Here is a 24,242-nt window from a genome sequence, read left to right as displayed (position 1 = left end):
CGTTTTCATATCATTTAGTTCTTTAATATCATTATTTTTCAAATTTTCAGTCAGAAAACGCCACTGCGATAAGAAGTACACGGATGAACACTCAAGATTAGATTATATTGAAAAACTGAGGGACGCAGTCCAAAATGCGGAAATTCTAAGGAGTTTATTTCGACCAGTTATTCACTCGAATTGCAATTATGGGAATACAAACTCAAAATCAACCCTCCTTTTTTTCGGCAAGGGTCGTGTGATCGGTCAACTTCCGACGTATTCCCTATGGACGAAACAGGGATGAATTGAGATATTATGTAGGTCAATTTCCACGCTACTTTATAAACGTTCGATCCTGGCTAGGAGAACCTCTTCCAATGGCGTGGCGTGCTTTGCAAAGTTTCGACTGATCTGCCATTTATACCTAAAAAGATCGATAAAGAGGATGTGTGACGAACACTCTAATAATCGATTATTTACCATAGCTTCAAATGGGGGAAATATCGATAATCGATCATTCGCGCTTCGCCACTGACCTCTTCCGTTTCGAGGGATGCAAAAACTCATGCGTCAAACAGCATGCGAAAGGTCAAAAGTTTACCGTTGCAGAGGAACTGGCGCGAGAGATCCAGAAATGCTCATGCTGCTCCGCCATGTTTTATTATTCCCCGAGCCATAAAACGTGACGACGCGACGTGGCCCCTTTTTGTGTACTGCTGTGCTGAGCAAAAACGCAGTATGAACATTCAAGCGTTGCCGCATTGCCCCCGATAGAACTTGATTTTTGAGAAAACTTATGAGTATTTTCTCTTCAAATTTTCAGACTACTTAGAATCAATTGCGAATTTAATTCTCTAAAAAATTGAGAGAAAAATATTCACAAATTTTCCTGAAAATTCGTTTTTCATCAAAGGGGATGTGGCAACGTCTGAAGGCTCATACAACATACTTCCACAGCACAGCTGCTGCCGTGCTACGGTAAAACGTCGTATGGACCTTCAGGCGTCGCCAAATTTCTTTTGATAAAACACGAATTTCTACGTCAACTTATAAATATTTTCCCTCCAATTTTCAGATTATTTTGTTCACACTTTCGCCTATATTTCCTGAAAATTTCAAGGAAAAATATTCATAAATTTCATCAAAAATAAACATTTTATCGGAGAAAATTTGGCAACCCTTGAATGTTCATATGGCGCTTTTCCTTAACACGACAGTATGGTTTTAAGTTACCGAAGTGCCACGGGCTTCATATGGCGCTTTTCCTTAACAAGACAGTATGGTTTTAAGTTACCGAAGTGCCACGGGCCTGAAAACGTTCCGCGTAAGTTGTGGTATTCGGATAGTTTATACGACTCTCGTGACAAGTTTATGCTGTTCTAAATGTCTGGAAACAGCCTTCGCAAAAATCGACCTCCCCTTTTACATGGATATTGGAGCGGTTCAATGAAATATGGCTCAAATGAAAGCTTATGGTGAGGGCAACTGTAAGTTTTGCAGAGAAAGAGCTCCCACAAAAGGTATCTCTTTTTTTGGATACTGCAGCATGTAGGATTGTACAAAATTTGGCTGACATTAAGGGTAATGGCAAGGCGAATGCAAAAAATTGACTCTAGGCAGGATTTTGTTCAAACTATCGAGCATTTCCATTGAGTTTTGTTTTCAAAGGGTCAGTTGCGCTATTCACAGACTCGTGTTTTAATATGCTTGATTTTTGTGGATTAGCTGACGATGAAAAGATCTGTCCAAACGGCAACTATTTCTAAGTTCGATAATAACCAAAATATCGCGGTTTCAAAAAATCGGTTTATCCATGACTTTATCCACCGCGGTAGTGACAACCATGTTTTCTTTCACCTTGCTCTCATCAGCCAGGGAAACACACATTTGCACTGGTTACTCAACGTGTAACTCGGATGAAAGCAAGGTTGTACAGTAAATTTTTGATTCGGCGAACAAATAACACTCAAACAGGCTTCTAAAATGGACGGAGAGTCGTTTTCCTAAACAAAAGGGAAAACAAACCTCAAACGCCGTGCCGATACATATGAGATTCTTGATACAACTATTCGTGCTTGACGGATGTGCTCATTGCATAAACAAAACAATGAAGGCATTTTAGCTTTCGTCGCCCAAGCGTCATGATCAATCTTCTTGACCGCTGCGCCGCGGTGCCTTCTCCTCCGTAAGTTATTGATACTACAATTTTGGCAGGTCACTCTTCTACATTCTAATATTAATAAATCAATTTTCAGTTTTTACTGGCTAAGGTCTCTTTTCCATTACAGGTAGGCATTCCCTTCAGAGTGGGTATTCTTATTTAACTATTAACAGAATTTTCAGAGGGCATTGCAAAAACCATTTGGTCATGAGAAGTATGATGCGAACAAGTTTAATATTCTGCCGTGCAAAGGAAGAACGCCGTATGAACATTCGAGATTTGCCAGATTTCCTTCGATAAAATTTTTATTTTTAAGGGAAATTATGAATATTTTTACTTGAAATTTTCAGACAATTTAGATCACACTACAAACAAAATTATCTGAGAAATGTATGACAAACATTCAAAAATTTTCCTGAAAATTAGTGATTTGCCATGGGAAATTTTGCAACCCCTGAATGCTCATATGGCGTTCTTCCTTAACACGGCAGTATTCTGATGATATTCGCCCGAAATTCTCGTTTATCAAAACGTCTCATTGAGACTACATGTGCGTTTGAAATCCTAACAAATAGAGCACTACAAACTGAATTTCTAATTCTTTAAAACGTTAAACGTTCTATTCCCTATTTACATACAATCACCACTTAAATTTCGTCATTGTAAAAAGTATAATTTACCGCATAAAAGCAGCATATTTTCTTCCATACAATGCGGTTCAGTGTTGTTAATTAGGAGCTGAAGACTGCCCGTCATATGTGATAAAAGCTTATGACCCATTCACTTATCTTTAAAGACGAAACATTCCGAAGAAATCGATGAATGTAATGGAAAACCTTGTAAAGTGTCGATTTTGAAGCACTGTCGATTTTCGAAAGTTTGTTTGGCCCATGTAAAACTATCGACTTATATCGATTCTGTGCGAAGCAGGCTGCCTTTCCTACAATCGACTGTTTATGATAGATTTAAATCCAGGGAAAACAATGTTGCCAACTTGTGAGGATCGGAGGATTGCCACGGTTTGCAGAGGGAAGGACTATATGGCAATGCGGCAGACGTTTCTTCTCATACAAACTTCAAAGCGCCATAACTTCGGGCTGGGTTGACATTTTCGGGCATTTTTTGCCCTAAAAGGTACGTAGAGCACTTCTCTAAGTTCTAGTCTCAGTAATTAAATTTTCTGTGTTTAAGCAGCAAGATCCTATTCACCTTGGACGTTTACCTGCATTTCAAGTTTTAATCTGTCATATTCCGGGTTCAGAATTTCCAGTTCATCAATCATTTTGAAACCTCGAGTTGGCACAAAATTGAACTGCACCCCCCTTGACTATTTCTTTAGGGTACCATCTAAAACTCGAGACCAGGATTTTTTACTTAATTCGACACACAGAAAAACAAACTTCGATCATGTGAGGACCGAGCTTCGGTTCATTTAGAAGATCTATGAGTTTTCGGTCATCGAAACCGCACTTCAGTTTCTATGACCGGAATCTTCGGTTAGGAATCCAAGTTATAGATTAGCTGACAAACACTTCGGTTCAGAGTGTCTACTAAAATTCAATTTTGACTTTTCTGATGGCATTGAATTTTCAGATATTTTCTGGTTTTTACGGACGATTGACCGCCTGAAAATTATACGATTCAGAGTTCGGTTATCTAGCCTAAAAACTCCACTATTATAAAAACAAAGGGAAACAGAAAGAATCGACTTTTTTCCCCTCCAAGTGGACTGAAGTCACTTTTTCTGTACAATAGCAAAAGACAATCAATTGGAGAGGCATTTAGCAAAAAGGAAACAGCGCAATGACAGAGTTGTAAAAATGTTGCTTCTTCAAAATTATCGGAAAATCTCTAAAAATATCAAATTGCCGTTGATTCCTACAAAAAAAAAAAAAAAAAAAAAAAAAAAAAAAAAAAAAAAAAAAAAATCCAATTTTAAAGGACAAGAATCCTGTAAATTTTTATACTGTACTTATATTGAGTATTTTTGAAAGGGAAGAAGAACTTGCACGATTTTGAAAACGCTGTGATCGCGCTGGCTCCTTCTTGCTAAATGCGGTCCAATTGATATTTAGGGACAGTATAAGTGAATAGCTAATGTGGAATTTGATGACGGTTTGTGGGAACAGACCTTGGAGGCTGCGAAAGCAGAATTTCGGTTGGAGCTGGAGCGAGGGCACCGACGAGTTGTCCGTCGCTGCCGGAGTCGCCATGCTTCCTCCTGGATCGCCAAACCCCGCTTCACACCTTCACACTGAAACAAACACCAATTTTTAACGGTGATTTTAATCATAATTATAATAAAAACAACCATGAAATCAATTTTTAACCATTCAGTTACTATATTACTATTTAAATTAAATTTACAGAAATAGGAAAAAGCGAAAAAATAGAAAAGGAAATAGAAATAGAAAGGAAAAGGAATAGGAAGAAATAATCCTCAGAATAGGAATTAGATATTTTTTATGAGGAGACCAACTATCATTTTGATTTGCAATTACCTCATTTTTAACACTCCAAGTTTTTTTTCCAGAGATACACTGTAAAACTCAAATAATCAGTCCATTCCAAGGCGGATTCCGAAACGAGTTGTCTAAACACGGATTAAGACATGGATACGAATCCAAAAGAGACACCGGACTCGAGCAAGGCACATCACCCGGCGAGCGATTCTCGCCAAAAACTCACGCGAACGGACGCTCGTCCGTGACGTCGTGACGTGGGTCCACGTGTACGTTACGCAACACTTCCAACACCGAAAATCGCGAAAGCCGCAACGATTCACGCTGGAAGGGAACGGTTTTTCACGTTGACCCACGCGACGTGACGGTTGGAAATCTATGAGATTTCGAGAATCGATGCTGGACGTGTTCGCGTTGAACAACGCCGCACAGTGGATTCAGTTCATTGTATATTTGTATTTTAAAGAATGAACTTACATTACCTATAAACTTAAAAAAAAAGAGAAAAAAAGTCGATTCGGCTCAAATATGAAATGTTTTACCCGGAAAGCTTTTGATGTTCGCGTCGTCACGTTATAAATTGGACCGTGTTTAGCACCAAAAAGGAAAGGAACCAAGCCACATCAGCTGTTGCCATTTTTGACCGAGCAATTTAATATTGTACAAGAGAACGTTTGTGCGGATTCATTTGAAAATGTTATGGAATTTGCTTCGTACTATGCAGAAAATTCACTGAAATTTTTACAAAAATCCGCACGACTGTTCTCATACAAAACATTAAATTGCCCGATAGAATTTGGCAATAGCTAATGTGGTTTGGTTCCTTTCTGCTTAACGCGCGGTCCAACTGTAAGGGGTATTTCTTGAGGGAATCGAGGAGACCAATAGAAATACTTCGAAACTTCCAGAGTTCATAATTTGGACTTATGTTTGTTGTAATCAAGACAAATTACTTAACTTACTCAAATTATTTTTTTTCAGCATGATGTCCGACTTCTTCATTTTACTCGCTCTACTGTGTGCCGTGCTGTGAAATTCGAGGGGGTAGGGTTCGGTTCGAGGGAGTCAGATTCGGTGTAGACAAATTATTTAACTGTAGGATGTACACTGCTTCATCGACAATAGCTATATACGCCATTTGGACTGCGTTTAGCAGAAAGGAACCAAGCCACATCGGCTATTACCAAATTTAACTGGGCAATCTACTTTCTTACTAGGGAACGTTTGTGTGGATTCCCTTGGAAATTTTAAGAAATCTGTTTCGTACTATGCAGAAAATTCACTGGAATTTACACAGATATCCGCACAACCGTTTTCAGGTAAAAAAGTAAATTGCCCAATTAAATCTGGCAATAGTTGATGTGGCTTGGTTCATTTCTTCTTGAATGTCCAATCGCCCATTTGATTGAATAATACATCGTTATTGTTTGCGGAATTAGGAGAGGGGGGCAGGCATGAAGACAGGGGGGGACTTGAGGGGATTTAGTCTCCACTACAACAAAAAAAGAACAAGAAAAGAGAAGTGGGGAGTAGGAAGAGAGGAAGAAATTGGAAGAAAAACGACCAACAAATTCCTTGCTAAGTGTCTGAAAGCAGAGAAGGCTAGCCTCCCAAAAATCTACTCGACCTCTTTCAGAAAATGAAAGGGGTTTTGCGAAAAAAAGGCGTGATACTTCTGTCAACTTTAAAATTGAATCTCAGGAAAATTTCGATACGAATAGCTCAAAATACTCCCGCAAAACATGTCAAATTACAAAAATTTTTCGCAAGTCCCCCAGCCTAACGTTCGCTCTAATTTTTGCCCCGGCAAAAATACTTAGCTAGACCCATACTAGCTGCTCGATATTTCTGATGTAAACAGAAACGTAACGAGGATGAAACTACCTAACTGCGTGTCTCGGTTTGCGACTTTGCAGAGTTCCTTTCGCATTTCACTTGTCAGAGGGGAAATTTAACAGGGTGTCTACTAAAACAGGCTGGCAAAAAATCAGCACTTTTACAGTACTTCTTCAGTACATCCCCAAAAATTCAGAAACCCTCAACAGGAAAATTCAGTACTCTTTTAGTATCTCCAATTGACGAAATTCGAAAACAGGGTGTCTACTAAAACAGGCAGGCCGAAAATCAGTACTTTCACAGTTCTTTTTCAGTACATTCCGAAGAAATTCAGTCCTCCCTAACAGACAAATTCAGTACTTTTTCAGTACCTCCATTTGACGAAATTCGATAAATTTAAAAAATTTGAATTTGTCGCTCAAATTGCGACAAAAATAACAAAAATTCCGGACCTTCTCGCGGGATTTCCACACTTTTTTAGAACTTCCGGATCGTCCTTAAAAAATCAGTACAATTTCTGGACTTTCCGGAAATTCCGGACTTGTAGGCACCCTGACAAAATTTCAAAAATTTGAATTTCTCGCTCAAATTGAGACAAAAATGAAAACAATTCCGGACCTCTTGCGGAATTTCCGCACTTTTTCAGAACTTCCGAACCCCCCCTTAAAAAGTCAGGACCATTTCCGAAAATACCGGACTTGACGAAACCTTGTTTAAAAACAAGGAAAATCCCAACTTCTCAAGAATTTGTCGGCCCGCTTATCAGACGGTCAAACTCAAGCGACGCCGGGAAAACTCGAGGTGCTGCGCTGGAGTTTCCGGCGGTGCGACGGACCCGGAACCGCAAGGCGCCACGACGCCTCTTGGGCGCGAGCCAACGTGTGACGTCACGACGCGCAAACGGCGGGAAAACGGAAAGCTACGGTTCCACGGACAGCCCGTGACGCGAGCTGGTCGCGCGATTATCGAGTGCGATGATTTAAGCTGGATCTTCCGTTTTTGTGCAAAGTATTCTGGGTGCGATTGATATATTTCAAATTTTGACGTTCAGGTGGATTATTTTCAGAAAAACGAAATTTCAGTCAAGAGATAAAAATTGAGGAAAGTTCGCGCCAAAAATTATCTTCCAAAGTCCTAAAACAAAGTCAAAAGTACTGCGACCTATTGATATCGCTGGGTCGCAGGCAATTAGTCGAATCAAGCATTATATTAAATGCCTGGGCAAATAGTCAAATTTTGACAGTTGACGAAATTTTGTAATTTTATGGCGAAGAGCTCAATTTTTTCAATATTTTGGAAGGAAAAACTCATCAAATCTACGAAATCTCCTTATTCCTTCCTCTTAAAAATGCTTCTCATGTATTTAAATGTTAAAGTGATAAAAATTCTGTATTTTATGAACTGCTGAAAATGTGAAGATAAATAATCGTTCAGGAGCTAAAAATCGTTTAAATTACTATTCTATGATGCTTTTTACAGAGAATTCTATCTTAAAGGAGCAATGAATTATTTTGTCCAAAATTAAGAGAGTAATCAAAAATTACAATCTAAGAAAGAATGTTTGAATATTTGCCTGGGAAATTGACAAAATGCATAATTTCACTATTTGCCTGCGACGTATCTCGATTCTATTCAAAATGAAAAGCCCTTGCGCAAAAGCTGAATATCCACCTTAAACCTGCTTCTCATTGATGAGGTGATTGGCGCCAAATGTCTACGTCAACGGAAGATTCAAAATCATAGCACCCTGCAGAGGCAGATCCGGCAATTTGGCAACACTGGCAATCCTCCATTTAAACGGATGGAAATATATCGATTCTTGTCGGAGTACCGGGCCCCTCCAAGAATCGATATATTTCCGTAGGTTTAAAGGAAAATAGTGTTGTCATATTGATGGATCCGCCAATATGGCACCCCGTCTCAGAAGATCGTATTCGATACATCAAACGGGTGAGATTGTATCGATATCGATTGGTTCAAAACATAAACTTAGCCTCAAAAGTAAATTCAGAAATCTGAGAGAGCGGGTCTTTTGTAACAGATTTTATATTCTTTTGAGTACCAAATGCCAATACAAAGTGAAATTGTCACGAAATTTCTCATTTTCAGCTTTTCCAACTTAAATCCTTAAAGTTTGGTTTGAGGTTATGTTCTATTGTTTTGAACCAAACGATACATCGAACCGTTATCGAATACGGTCTATTGACTTCGCGCGTCCAACTTTGCGTCGCGCACTGCCTATGAAACCGCGGCCGAACGGGGGACACCCGCAGATAATCGGACCCCAGACGGAAAATCCTCGGAGGGCGATAAATTATGCAGAATCCAATAGATGCACCGCCGTGACAAATCGTCGTCTCCTGCGCTTCTTGACGACCGGACAAGAACGTTGACGTGTTTGTTTTGACGGCCCTGCGGAAAGAAGAGGTCAGCGCTGCCGTCCTAAGGAAAAACACCGTATGAACCCTCAGGCGTTGCCAAATTTCCTTCGGCAAATCACGAACTATCGGGAAAATTCGTGAATATTTTTCTTCAAATTTTTCATGTAATTTTGTTCGCAATTTCACCTAAAGTTTCCGAAAATTTCAAGGAAAAATATCCATAACTTTTCTCAAAAATTAACATTTCATCGAAGGAAATTTGGCAACTCTCGAATGTTCATACGTTGTTTTTCCTTAGCACGGCAGAGCGGTGGGTGAGAGGTTGACGCGGCTACGAGTGCTACATCGTGATGACACGGTCAAACAAAAAAAAAAAGCAAACTTCTCGACCAAGTTTCAATAGAAATGTTTGTTTTTGAGAGAGTCCAAGCGTCAAAAACTAATCATCCCTTGTGGGATTCGTTGTGGTTGAAACGAACCGAGGCTCGAAAAAATAAGGCGCTTCGGCTCTTTCATTAATAAACGGCGTTCGATTTCCCGTTGCATTATGCATTCCTGTTTAAAAATTTAACGTAGCTGTGGGAGACTTGCATACAACCAGCGGTTGTGACCGTTGCATAATTCCATTGAACGGGTTATAATGACATGGAGAGCTCTCGGGGAAAAGTTGATTGTACTGATTGGATTAGATCGAATAGCGAGAAGCTAGCCTGGATTATTGAACGATAATTGTATTATAAAGATTTGTGGTTATACACTCTTCTTTTTACTTGATTAAAAAACAATTTACTGACTGAGGACGATAACGGGTTTTCTCTTCTCTCTTCTTCTTTTTTCTTAAAAAAGAAAAGGAGAGAGAGAGAAAAAAATAATCTAACTTGAAATATTATTACCGAACTCAACTGGAAAATTTCTATCTGAGTATGTTTTATTGATGGAGAAATTTCTTATTTTACGGCTGACAAAAGATGGCAAAATGACCTGCGGGCCGATTATTGAAATTTTGTGTTGGTCGGGCGGACGTATAAGTTCAACGGCGGATCGTGATTGGTCAGAACTCAAGGGTGCCTTTAGCTTGTCGTGAATTCCACCTGACAAAGGCACGACAAAGCAGCGATAAGACATAGCCGATCCGCCGTTTAACCTAATTCCGATCGACAAACACAAAATTTCAATAATCGGCCCGTAGGAAGGGTAGCAGTCGAAAGATCTGCAGCCTGATTGTTTAAATCGATAAACTGGGTGTTAGCAACGAACACCTCAATAATGGATTCTTCTCCATAGCTTCAAATGGGGAAATATCGATAATCGATCATTCATGCCTTGCCACTCGCCAGCAACCCTGAGAATAGTACTCATGGTGGCTTGGATCTACTAGAGTTCCTTTGTAGAGAGCGTTATGTCACAAACGGGAATATAGATTACACGAATTGAACGTTTTTCGTAATCTCCGTTCCTCCTCTTATTCCGTATGTTCCTTGCCGCGCCTCTAATTTCCCGGTCCATTCCCGTTTATAATTATTGCAATTGGTGAAAATGCGATCTTTATTCCCGTCTGTGACACTATGGAGGCCTAAAATAAGGGAACCAATCAGAAATGGATTCGTTTTGTCTGTACTCTCAGCTTAAAGGGACTCTAGAATCAACAATATCAAAATGGTATAGGAATCGGAGGAACTGAAAAGTGAGGATCCTCCTGGTTCAATATCCTGTGGATTTCGTGTTCGACTGGGAATGTGACCACGGTGACCCGGCGTGGCATGCAACTGCAGTCATTGTCAATAGCCGCGCCGCTCGCTACGAGCCAGGGAACACGCGAGACGGGGATCACGGAAACACGTCTATCGGTCGGCCACGTCATTTCACGCCGACGGCGAAGGCGACGACGACGGTGGTGGTGGAGTAAACTTGAGGGTGGCAATACGAGACGTCAAAACAATCGCGACTGTCGCCGTGTTGAGCGCGGGGTTTTCCTCCCGGGCGCCAAAGTCCCGTGTTTATTGTTTCAGCGAAAGTAAGCGAGCATTGAAAAATCGAAAATTTTTTAGGACGGATTAATTACGTGTAGAGCCAAAGGCACGTTTCAGCGTTAAACGCATACTAGGGGCTCATGAGGGCTGCTTCGCAGCCCCTTATTTTTCATGTACACCTTTCCCTTTCACATGTCTTTTTTTTTATTAATTTATTTATTTATTTATTTTCATTTAATTTTCTGGTTTGTCTTAGAATTGGTCCTAATTTTTTCTTTGAAGTAATAAATATAGCAAATTTTTTCAAAAATTGTAAGTTTATTTTGTAAACTTTAAATTGAAATTTTTTTTAAACCTTTAATAAGGTCCATCACCCGGAATATCAATTCGATTTGCAGAGAAAGAGGCAAAAGCAACAGCACTATTATAATTTCGGATATGCTTTATGAAATTCGAAGAATATAAAAATAAAGATTTCAAATCGGTATTTGTCCGAATACTGGGTAAAGAAATTGTGCCATTTTGGCAGCAGTTATTAAAATGACCATTTGACATTTCACCATGAAAATGGCGAGCATCACAATGATGACAAATTATATTCGTTGAACCGACTGAAAATTGGATAACAAAATTTTCATCAAAGTTCTGATCATCAATTTTATACTTCCGAAGTGAAGAAATGAAACTTTGATTTTCTATACTAATGATAGAGTTAAGTTCTTGCTTCACCAAACGAAGATGCGAAGAATTCTGGAAAACGCCACCACGTTTTGGAGGACGACCGCCTCGGTTATTGATTATTTCACTCATAACAACTGTTAAATTTAAAATTAAAATTAGACGTTTAAAAATTATTATTCTTTTAACAAAATCATAACTGACGAAGTTCATTTACAAATTTTAAAAAAAATAAATCAGAAGAAAAAGGATGAAAAGAAAATAACTAATAGCGTAAAACAATATACATATTAATGCACATTGCAAAGGAAATAACTAACAGCGTGGAACGTTCTGATTGGAAATGAGAAAGAAAAATTGGAGGTTATTGACTTGATGAGGAAAAATTGGAAATAGGAAAAAGATTTTTTTTTTTTTATTGAGTGAAATAACAACAATCTACAGACACAGTATTTGGTTGAAGTTGGATAAAGGAGCCAATCATGAAAAACCGTAAAAAAAAAAAAAAAAAAAAAAACGCGGGAAAAGAAAAATGTAAGTTGATGGCAGTTGAGTGTTGGAGGTAACCTCATTAATGATGATTGTTGAATGAAAACAGCTGATAAAAAGACAACAAATAGTAAAGTAAGATGCGTAGCAACAAAACTTTTCCGAAAAACAAAAAACAAAAAAACCCTACTTCCCCTCATCCAATTTATGAGTTTTTAGGGATTTAAAAATCGGGGACGAACCCCAGAAAATAATTTATAGTTTTCCCGAAGCATTGAGAACAACACCTTTCAAATGAACCAACGCCCCTCGCAATTAGTACAGTGGTTAATTCACAATTTCATTCTATTTTTCAAACCCTACTTCCCCTCATCCAATTTATGAGTTTTTAGGGATTTAAAAATCGGGGACGAACCCCAGAAAATAATTTATAGTTTTCCCGAAGCATTGAGAACAACACCTTTCAAATGAACCAACGCCCCTCGCAATTAGTACAGTGGTTAATTCACAATTTCATTCTATTTTTCAAATTAAATATTAAGACTAGGGGCTTATGGGGCTGCTTCGCAGCCCCTTATTTTTCCTGTACACTTTTCACTTTCACATGTTTTTTTTTTTTTATTTATTTATTTTCATTTAATTTTCTGTTTTGTCTTTGAATTGGGTCTAATTATTTCTTTGAGAGAATAAATATAACAAATGTTTTCAAAAATTGTAATTTTATTTAGTAAACTTTAAACTAAAATTTTGTTTTAATCTTCATACAAAATTATTTTTTAGGTTTTACATTTGTTTTCTAACTAATTTTAAAGAAGATCTTTTTTTATTTTTTAAATACTTTGCTTTTTTTTCGATTAAATTGTTGATTCTTCTTTTGCCATTTCTGTCCTGCTTTTCTTCCTATATTTCCTACAACTTTGCTCTTCTTCTTTCCTCCTTTTGTCTTTTCTTTTTTTGCTTCTTCTTTTTCTTCTTCAGTAGCTGTTCCTTCTGGTTCTTCTTCTTTTTCTGCTCCTGTTTTAACTTCATCTAATTTTTCCGCTTTTTCTTCTTCGTTTTTTCCATGTTCAGTCTGCTTTCTGGTTTCCGTATTTGCTTGTATGTTATCTTTTTCTTGTTTCGTTATCTTACTATTCCACATATAAGTCAGTTGTTTATTACCCATGTATGTTCCTAGCTTAACTTGTTTGATAAAAATGGTTTTTCCCAAGTCTTCGTGTTCAATTTCATTGGTAGCTTCGTTTCACAGGATTATGTCAATCTGGCAAATGTTAAAATATGATTTACTAATGTTTTTTTTTTTTTTTTTTTTTTTTTTGTCATGTAACATTTTTATCAGTATTCCAAGCTTTCATATCCAATCGTTTAAACTTATTTAATTTCATTTAATTTTTTCTTTTAATACGAACATTCAAAGATGTAGACGTATCAACTATATACAGCTGTCCGTAAACTGGAGATTCTTCATTGGGGGGCAAAAGGTCAGAAATGTATCTAAAATTAAAAAATAAAATTTAGAGATGAGTAATAAAATAATAACAACACTATTAAACAGAATTTTAAGTCTTATTATTTTCTCTGAACTGTTTATTTTTAAAATGTTTAAAAAACAAAACGGAATAGACAAAGTCCAAATAGTAACTAACAGAGGAGGAAATATTTAAATGCAGTATCCGGAATGCAGCTGCATTCCGGATGCGTTAAGGGGTGGGAAGGAGGGAGGGACGGACTGAGAAACTGAAAAAAGTACGTTACGTAACGGTAAATATTAAATAAACTTACCTATATATGGATCCTTGAACTTTAAAGCAATAAGGTCCATCACCCGGAATATCAATTCGATTTGCAGAGAAAGAGGCAAAAGCAACAGCACTATTATAATTTCTGATATGCTTTATGAAATTTGGAGAATATAAAAATAATGATTTCAAATCGGTATTTGTCCAAATACTCGGTAAAGAAATTAAGCCATTTTGGCAGCAGTTATTAAAATGACCATTGGACATTTCACCCTGAAAATGGCGAGCATCACAATGATGACAAATTATATTCATTGAACCGACTGAAAATTTGGTAACAAAATTTTCATCAAAGTTCTGATCATCAATTTTATACTTCCGAAATGAAGAAATGAAACTTTGATTTTCTATACTAATAACAGAGTTAAGTTCTTGCTTCACTAAACGAACATGCGAAGAATTCTGGAAAACGCGACCATGTTTTGGAGGACGACCGCCTCGGTCATTGAAAATTTCACCCATAACAACTGTTAAATTTAAAATTAAAATTAGTAAAAATTATTATTATTTTAACAAAATCATAACTGAAAAGTTCAATATTTAAATTAAAAAAAATAAATCAGAAGAAAAAGGGATGAAATGAAAATGGAAATTAATAATAAACATATTTATACACATTGAAAAGAAACAGCGTGAAAAATTCTGATCGGAAATGAGAAAAAAAACTTGGAGGTTATTGCCTTAATGAGGAAAAATTGGCAATAGGAAAAAGATAAAAAGATGGAACCAATCATGAAAAACCGTAAAAAAAAAAACGCGGGAAAAGAAAAATGTAAGTTGATGGCAGTTGAGTGTTGGAAGTAACCTCACTTAATGATGATTGTTGAACGAAAACAGCTGATAAAAAGACAGCAAACAGTAAAGTAAGATGCGTAGCAACAAAACTTTTCCGAAAAACAAAAAACAAAAAACCCCCACTTCCCCTCATCCAATTTATGAGTTTTTAGGGATTTAAAAATCGGGGACGAACCCCAGAAAATAATTTATAGTTTTCCCGAAGCATTGAGAACAACACCTTTCAAATGAACCAACGCCCCTCGCAATTAGTACAGTGGTTGATTCACAATTTCATTCTATTTTTCAAATTAAATATTAAGACTAGGGGCTTATGGGGCTGCTTCGCAGCCCCTTATTTTGCCTGTACACTTTTCACTTTCACATGTTTTTTTTTTTTTTTATTATTTATTTTCATTTAATTTTCTGTTTTGTCTTTGAATCGGGTCTAATTATTTCTTTGAGAGAATAAATATAACAAATGTTTTCAAAAATTGTAATTTTATTTAGTAAACTTTAAACTAAAATTTTGTTTTAATCTTCATTCAAAATTATTTTTTAGGTTTTACATTTGTTTTTAAACTAAGTTTTAAGTATCGGTTTTTTATCTTCTAAATACTTTACTCTGTTTTTCTTTAATTGTTGCTTCTTCTTTTTCGATTTCTACCCTGCTTTTTTCCCAATTTTTCCTTCAACTCTTCTCTTTTTCGTTCCTCCTTTTTTCTTTTCTTCTTTTTCTTCTTCATTTTCTGCTCCCTCTTTTTCTTCTTCATTTTCTGCTCCCTTTTTATCTTCATCCAATTCTTCCGCTTTTTCTTCTTCTTGTTCCTGTTCATTTTTCTTTCCGTTTTCCGTATTTTCTGTTTCAGAAGTTTTTTCTTGTTCCAGTTTCTTCATCTTACTGTTCCACATGAATGTTGTGAGAAAGAAAAATTGGAGGTTATTGACTTGATGAGGAAAAATTGGAAATAGGAAAAAGATGGAGCCAATCACGATTTGGGGTTTGAACTGTTTATTTTTAAAATGTTTAAAAACAAAACGGAATAGACAAAGTCCAAATAGTAATTAACAGAGGAGGAAAGATTTAAACGCATTCCGGATGCGTTAAGGGGTGGGAAGGAGGGAGGGACGGACTGAGAAACTGAAAAAAGTACGTTACGTAACGGTAAATATTAAATAAACTTACCTATATATGGATCCTTGAACTTTAAAGCAATAAGGTCCATCACCCGGAATATCAATTCGATTTGCAGAGAAAGAGGCAAAAGCAACAGCACTATTATAATTTCTGATATGCTTTATGAAATTTGGAGAATATAAAAATAATGATTTCAAATCGGTATTTGTCCGAATACTCGGTAAAGAAATTAAGCCATTTTGGCAGCAGTTATTAAAATGACCATTGGACATTTCACCCTGAAAATGGCGAGCATCACAATGATGACAAATTATATTCATTGAACCGACTGAAAATTTGGTAACAAAATTTTCATCAAAGTTCTGATCATCAATTTTATACTTCCGAAATGAAGAAATGAAACTTTGATTTTCTATACTAATAACAGAGTTAAGTTCTTGCTTCACTAAACGAACATGCGAAGAATTCTGGAAAACGCGACCATGTTTTGGAGGACGACCGCCTCGGTCATTGAAAATTTCACTCATAACAACTGTTAAATTTAAAATTAAAATTAGTAAAAATTATTATTATTTTAAACAAATCATAACTGAAAAGTTCAATATTTAAATTAAAAAAAATAAATCAGAAGAAAAAGGGATGAAATGAAAATGGAAATTAATAATAAACATATTTATACACATTGAAAAGAAACAGCGTGAAAAGTTCTGAGAAAAAAAACTTGGAGGTTATTGCCTTAATGAGGAAAAATTGGCAATAGGAAAAAGATGGAACCAATCATGAAAAACCGTGAAAAAAAAAAAAAAAAAACGCGGGAAAAGAAAAATGTAAGTTGATGGCAGTTGAGTGTTGGAAGTAACCTCACTTAATGATGATTGTTGAATGAAAACAGCTGATAAAAAGACAGCAAACAGTAAAGTAAGATGCGTAGCAACAAAACTTTTCCGAAAAACAAAAAACAAAAAAACCCCACTTCCCCTCATCCAATTTATGAGTTTTTAGGGATTTAAAAATCGGGGACGAACCCCAGAAAATAATTTATAGTTTTCCCGAAGCATTGAGAACAACACCTTTCAAATGAACCAACGCCCCTCGCAATTAGTACAGTGGTTGATTCACAATTTCATTCTATTTTTCAAATTAAATATTAAGATTAGCGCGTGCAAGACTGTAGGAATACTTCACGCATTGCGCTAAACAGTGCGATCGGCGTCAAATGCATGTTAGCGCCTACAGGACTGCATGAATACTTCTCGCATTGCGCCAAACGCAGTTAATGGAGACGTTGCATGTGTAAGGAATTTGCGATTTGACTGATGATTATTATGTAAAAGTTCGCGAGAAACACGATGGTGCCACTGCTTTTCCCTAAAATCAACTCCCAGCCTCAAAAAAGCTCTGAAGTTGAGGCCAAAATGGAGGGGATATCCCATGCTATTCTGAGAGTCCACCTCTACATCAACACAAACTCTCCATGCAAAGATTAGCGGGGTTGGGGTGTTTCCATCTTTGGAGTCCCCAAATAAAGTGGCAGCCTTGTCAATGTATTTGCTCCCTATATTTGCATGGAGAGTTTGCCTTGATGTAGAGGTGGACTCTCAGGATAGCGTGGGATATCCCCTCCACTTTGGCCTCAACTTGAGAGCTTTTTTTGAGCTTGAGAGTTGATTTCAGGGAAAACCAGTGGCACCATCGTGTTTCTCGCGAACTTTTACACAAAAATCGACAGTCAAATCGCAAATTCCTCACACAAGCAACATCTCCATTCCCTGACGATTGAAGATATGCCAACTGGTTGGTAAGAAATTACTAGGAATAATTTTTAGATAAAATGTGTTGTTCGAAACGTCAAACCCATTCCAGACAGCTAAGAAAGGTGACCCAACGATTTTCCCTGACATTTTTGGCATTTCCCCTGACATTTCCAGGTTTTCCCCGAATTTTTTAAATTCCCTGACATTTCCCGGTATTCTCTGACTGTGGCACCACTGTTCTTTTCTAATGGACTCGTTTCACTGAACACTTTTGGCATACACACTACACAGTTAAGAATCGAGGAACGAAACTCTGTGCCGGAGTCTATAAAGCAACCCCAAGTAGTATGAATGCGAATTGAAACAATAGGGAGGGAATTAAAACATGGGTAAACAAGTGTAAAACATTAAAAAACACTGAAAGGCAGGACGTTTCGAGCTGTTTAATTGCCGTACCTTTACCAGCTCATTTTCAGCTTCAAAAACACGAAAAAATAAATAAAAAATTGAGAGGCGACCTGACCTCAGCCGTCATCACTATAATCACTAATAACTTTTGGGTCGGTTGCGTGATAACGGCTCGGGTCAGGTCGCCAGTCAATTTTTTATTTACTTTTTCGTGTTTTTTAAGGCTGAAAATAAACTGGTAACAGCTCGAAACGTCCTGCCTTTTAGTGTTTTTTTAATGTTTTAGCCTTTTTTATCCATGTTTTAATTCCCACCCTACTATCCGTATATTCGAGCGATGTTTTTTTGGACTTTATGCGAAGTAAAAGTGGACCGCGTTTGGCAGAGAGGAACCAAGCCACATCAGCTGTTCTCAAATTTGACTGGGCACTTTAATTTTTTACAAGAGAGTGTTTTTGCGGATTTTTTTCGAAAATTTAAAGGAATCTGCTTCGTACTACTAAAATTTGCGAAAATAATCCGCCCAACCGTTTTCAAGTATGAAATTAAGTTGCCCAATTAAATCTGGCAACAGCTGATGTGGCTTGGTTCCTTTCGGCTTGACGCGGTCAATTAGCACCATGAAAGCATATGAAACTCCGCAAAAAGAGTAGATTCCACTTAGTGATGGTAAAGTCACTCCACAAGGTAAATAAATTCTGCTCCACTTTCATACAACTCGGGGTTTTTGGGCGCTATACTGACTCCGGAGAATTTCACCCAAACATTTTTAGAACGGATTTATTACGCCTAGAGCCAAAGGCACATTTCAGCGTTAAACGCATATTAGCGCCTGCAAGACTGCATGAATACTTCTCGCATTGCGCCAAACGCAGTTAATCCCCCTTCCCCTTAATCATGTATAAAATCGCGTGTATAAATTGGACTGCATTTTGCAATAAGGAACTATAAATTGTGCCTCAGTTTAAAACCATCGTATGTACCATTAGTTTCTCTATCCAGATAAGTGCTTTTAAACATGGTTCAGAAGTTATAGTTCCGAATTGCCAGATGAAGTCCAATTCATGTTCGCATATTTTTGGTTATATTTTAGGGTTTGCAAAATAGATAATTTGCCAGGAAACAGCTGAAATGTGTGAGAAAAAGCCTTTAACTGAATTAAAATAAATGTCTGCCTCTCAAAAATAATTCTTCGAATAAAAAAAAAATCAAGCCGAATAATTATTCTTTAAAGCTAAGAAAACTGTCCACTTTAATTTAGACTTTTTTTTAAATTTTTTTTTTTGGTAGCCATTTCTTTCGGTGTATTCCGGTGTAAAATTTTGATTCGGACATAACAAGCTCAGTTCTACCTTGTTAAGTGGCCCATTATATCGCGCTAGTTATTACCTTTGAGTCCGTTAGTGAGCACTCATGCACATCCCCATTAATATGGATAGAATGGGACGTGGAAACTGCCGTATCCCTAATTGAGGCCGGACATGAACTCATCGTCAAAAGTCATTTCCGTAGCGAGCGCGTGGATTCGGAATCCTCTAATGGCTGTTAAAAATTGATTACACCGTCGAATTATAGCGGCAGACAACAGTAGGGATTGCAAAATAATCTCACTATAGGGTCACCGAGAAAAATCTCCGGGTTTGACAGCTCGGAGAGCCGTAATTTTGAGCTAATCAGATATATACCATCCCCTTCTGATTGAAAGACATGAGTTTAGTTTTGAGTTTCAGTTCTAAACCTGAGAGTAGTTCGAATAATCGCGCCAAAGACATGCACAGTGCGGTTGGCGTTAAACGTATATTAGCGCCTGCAAGACTTTAGGAATACTTCACGCATTGCGCCAAACAGTACGTTCCGCCAGAAGCCCATATTAGCGCCTACAAGACTGCATGAATACTTCTCGCATTGCGCCAAACGCAGCGGTCAGTCGGCGTGAAACGCATATTAGAGTAGTGCGCACGCAAACATATGAGTTTTCAGTACCAGAGACAATCGCGCAATCCTATGCATCTCTAAAAAGGTAATAAAGGAGGCATTCTCGCAATCCTATCGCAGCCTTTGGTCCGGCCTTGATAGCCGGAACTTTAATTTCGAACTCAAGAACGAACGGCTCCTGACCCTGAAACGCACGGTGCGCATATACATGGTGTCAAAAATTTTTAATTTTTCTTATCATTCCCTAATGTTTAGGGGAAATTTCCCCGATTAAAGCCTAGCTACGGTTTTCTCTCGTTTCCCTTAAAGTCACTGAGGAAAAACTAGATTTTCTCATGAGGTTGCAGAGAAAAATCTTCTGCCGGATGCTTTGAAGCCGTGTAAAATTGGTTCACCAATTTAAAAATAATATGATTGCGGATAAAAAAATTCGGGTTTTAAAACAAATTCCCACACATGTTCACTGATCTTTCCAAGATTTTTCCGTTCCCTAATGAACACCGCTAAATCAAGATTTTCACAGCGACACCATTGGTGCGTTTGACACCGTTCGTCATTAGGGTATTTTCAAAATAGGAAATTCGTTCTATATTTTTAAATTTTTGTGAAGCCGATGTATGCTCTGTAGATACCCTATTCTCTAAGCAAATCTTCACACCTCTAAATTCTAGAAGGGTGCATCCACTGAAGCTCCGTTCAAGAGCCTTCTTTTCGACGATCCTCAAAAAGTTCCGTTGCTGAGAAAAACAGAGAGACCATTGCCGTGCATAAATAAACAAAACAGTGTCATGAAGAGTTATTAATCCGTGGGTGGAACATCATTGCACTGTTGACAAGTCTCTTATTATTGGTGTCTGCTCGAATAGGCCACGAGACAGAGGAATGGAAAATGTTCGTTGGAGATAGATGGTGAGGGTAAAGATAATGCAGAATAAAATGTCATGAAGTTTCACATGACATTGACTTTTGCTGAAAGGTAATATTTCTTTTTCCACTTTTTTCATTCATTTTCAGGGGCTGCTTGTGCAGACCGCAAAAGTTATGCGAGAATTCGAGAAGAATTCTTGATAATACAGAAAAAAAGGGGTATGGGTTAAGTCCCAACTTGAAAAGTGCCAATAAATTGCGGTAGTAACCCAATAAATTAGATTACTAGCCCAAATTTTGCAACATTACCACAATTCATTGGACGTCCAAATCATCCAGCACATCGGGGTAATACAAAAATTTTGGAGGTTAACCCCTTACACTCTTTTTCCCGTAAAACTTCAGTTCGAAATTTGACGCCTTTTTTATCTATTTCCCCTCTTGGTTTTCAAAATTAAAATTGTGTGCCTTTCATAGAATATACTGACAATGAGTCCATTGCAGAAGTTATACAAAATTTGATGAGAATTTTCGAAAAATCGTGATGAAATTTCATAAAATTCTTGGTCCCTGGGTAAAGACCTCGACGTATTTTGGCGCCCCACATGACTATATACCAAGTGTACGCCTCTCTCGCGACGGGTAAATTGACGTAAAAAGTTATTCGATCAATTTACTTCACCTCCTGTATTTTCCCGGAGGCGCGGCAGCACCGCTTGGTCCCCTGAATATTCATCCCCCATCCCCCTTAGGTGACCGATTTCGGCGTCACACGAGGGGGTGCGGGGGAGAGGGGAGGGGGCGGACGGCAAATATTTGCGCGTCCTATTCAGGGCTGAGACCGTTCATTCTCTCGTACTCGAGACGTTGTCTGTACGGTAGCACGGCGCCGTGAACGTATGCATCACTCTCAACATGACGTGGAGCTGCCAGTGATGCCGTTTTCGTGCACGCCTTTTCGTTTGAGCCTGCAGGGATTTATAATATTCAAAACTTATAATATTACTCTCGCAAACGCTCGGACTCACCAAATTTTTATTTTTCGTCATAGCTTTATGATACAAGTATGACAAAAATGAGTATATGATAAAACCATACCAAGTAAATCTCCAGGTATAACTTTTGACCAGAGATTTAGTTACTGACGACTATCAGCAAGAGTGAATTGGCCCGAGGGACTATAGGGCGATTGCCTCCTGGATTGTAGTCGAAAGTAGCCGGAGAGGGTCTTTTCCGGCCAAAAAGGACTCCATTCAACACTTTTCACTGAATAAAAGGCTCTTGGATCCGGAGTCTAGACTCTCAAAAAATTTGACATGAAAATACTCTTGATTCAATCGAATTTTTGCTTGAATGGGACTATTTCTGCCGAACGGAACTATGTGCATTAAGACATGAGCCCTGAGACCCATAAGAATATATGCATAATAGGGCTCACGTCATAATGCACATGGTTCCGTTTAGCAGGAATATGTCCTATTGAGAGCGAAGCCTCTTCATTCAAGAGGAATTTCTTTTGATTCAAGCAAAAATCCGATTGAATCGAGAATATTTTTTCTTGTCAAATTTTTTAAGAGTCTGAACACTATATCCAAAAGACTTTTTTCCAGTGTTTGTAAAATATCGCATCTCTTGGGGCCTCTTTTAACCCTTCCCCGCTTAATTAAGCGGCTATTTAATCCGAACCCTGCTCTAGGATAATCTGGATCATTCACTCTTTCTGCATAATTAAAATTTGCGAAATATGACCCAACAGGTTTTTTACTCAAAGAAAAATAGGTGGAAAGTGGAAACTGCCAGTATACTTTCTATTTACACTCTTCACGTCTTAAGACCACAAATTACAAATATTTTTGGAGACGGTTTATCTATTGGAAAGAAAATTTCCATGGAAACTGTTTAAAATTAAATTTTTCAGACGAGGAAGTTGAAAAAAGTAACTGTATATATACAAATTTCCATAACATTCATGTGTACTCGATGATATTAACGGCTAAATCCTCGCATAGTAGAACTGGACTAGTCATCTCAAATTTTTCTTGAATATCGTATAAGGTACGCGTTACCATCGCGAAGATAATTTCACCCTGATTTCGCGAAGTTTCAATTATCCGCCTTTTCCCTTGTAGCTGGCACGACTGAGTCCCAGAGTTGGCGGCGAGCCAAATTTGACAAATAAGCACTCCCAAATCGATTTAAATGCCGATTAACCGTGTCCACCACCCCGGCGAGGTACCTCCCCCGCCACCCCTTTTTCCGCCGCTGATGTCGCGTCGCCGTGAGCGCTTTTTGACTCAAAGCTGAACCTATGTCCCTCGGATCTCACCCTCATTAATCAACTGCTTTTGGCACGTGTTCCTCTTTAATCGTTACACCGCTTGGTGACCTCGATGCGAGGGAACTTTCAAAAGTTTCAAATAAAAAAGTTTTTTATTGGTCTTTTTCAGCTTGTTTTATTAGTTTTTAGTTCTTTATTTGTTATCTGTTTTCATTAGTTTTTGGTAGTTTTTTCTACTCTACACTCTACATGTCTATAGAGTAGTACAATGGAGGACATTGCTAAATTTTGTTCAAAACCTTTTTGATAACAGATGTAATTGAACTACATTTTGCAATTGGGAGGTAAAATTGCTGGCTCCTCCATAAAAACCCTTATGTGTATAGGGAAACTAAAGGTAAATACGTTAATTCTAAATTGAACAAGAATATTTAGTTCCTAAATGCATAATGTGGTCCAATTTGCACGGTGCCCGTGAAATATTAATGAAAATCTATCTCTGGGGGAAAAAGGGCTAGATGGTTTAAAGGAAACAGGGAACAATTCGATGCTGAAGCTGAAATTACCAAACCACGTAACTGGATTTGCTACGTTGCGAACCTCCTTTCTCAATTAACTTTCCGTGGACAGCCTGGTTATCGATTTTGCTCAACCGATCATTTGTTTTTCTTCGTTTTTTGACAGTATTTTTAAAAAATTTCGCGTAGATATGTCGAGCAGTATTTTCAGGAAAAAAAGAACGAGTAAAGATTATCAATGACCGTATTATTAGAGAGTCATGGTTCGGTAGTTTCGCCTCCGCTGTTGTTATTAGTCACCAGCGCACCATTGCAACACCCGCATTCTGACACGGGCAAGGAAAGCTAGGGCGCCTTCAATGTATTCGACGCAACGTGCGCATCCATGGAGCACGAATAGTTGCACCCGAGCGCCGTGATAAACTTCGCCTCTTTCCGCGCATCCATCGGCTGTAAAACTGAGCGAGGGGAACAGAGAACAATTCGATGGTAAAGTTGAGATTGTCGAACCACGTAAGGCGTAAGGGGGGGGGGGGGTGAAGGGGCCTCCCTCCGGAAATGTTTTGAATTTGTGAGGCATCTATATGTGATTTGGGTCAACTTTGTCGTGAATAATTAAAAATGTAAGCGTCTTTCCTTCCTAAATCCTCTTCTTTCTCTTTTTGTTCCTTGTTCCTTCTTTCTTCTTTCTCCTTTTCTTCCTCCTTTTTGTCGGGCGAACGGGGAGAGCGTACGCCCTTCCTTGGATCCGCCCACGTCCAAATTATCTATTTTTTTTCTTTTGACCCTTTTCAATCTTGCAATTTTCAGCC

At 37.9% G+C, this 24,242-nt stretch overlaps 1 protein-coding gene across 6 annotated transcripts in view; it reads right to left on the bottom strand.

Moving 5' to 3' along the window:
* Positions 1–24,242, bottom strand: part of MFS17 (Major Facilitator Superfamily Transporter 17) — an 82,016-nt gene that overhangs the window by 43,170 nt on the left and 14,604 nt on the right. For 5 of the 6 annotated variants that reach the window (XR_011900135.1, XR_011900136.1, XM_019053745.2 and 2 more), the window contains exon 2: positions 4,275–4,397. Coding sequence is in view for 4 of the 6 variants with exons in the window: in XM_019053745.2 (XP_018909290.2) it covers positions 4,275–4,356 (82 nt within the window). In the remaining 2 variants the exon portion in view is untranslated. Of the gene's footprint in view, positions 1–4,274; positions 4,398–4,644; positions 4,906–24,242 lie in introns of those variants that run through there. The other variant, XM_072302066.1, reaches the window with a different exon arrangement.

The sequence above is a fragment of the Bemisia tabaci genome, chromosome 6 (assembly GCF_918797505.1).
Source record: "Bemisia tabaci chromosome 6, PGI_BMITA_v3".
NCBI classification, from domain to species: Eukaryota; Metazoa; Arthropoda; class Insecta; order Hemiptera; family Aleyrodidae; genus Bemisia; species Bemisia tabaci.
Note: the sequence above shows the minus strand (reverse complement) of the source record. Positions and strands in the feature narration are given on the sequence as shown.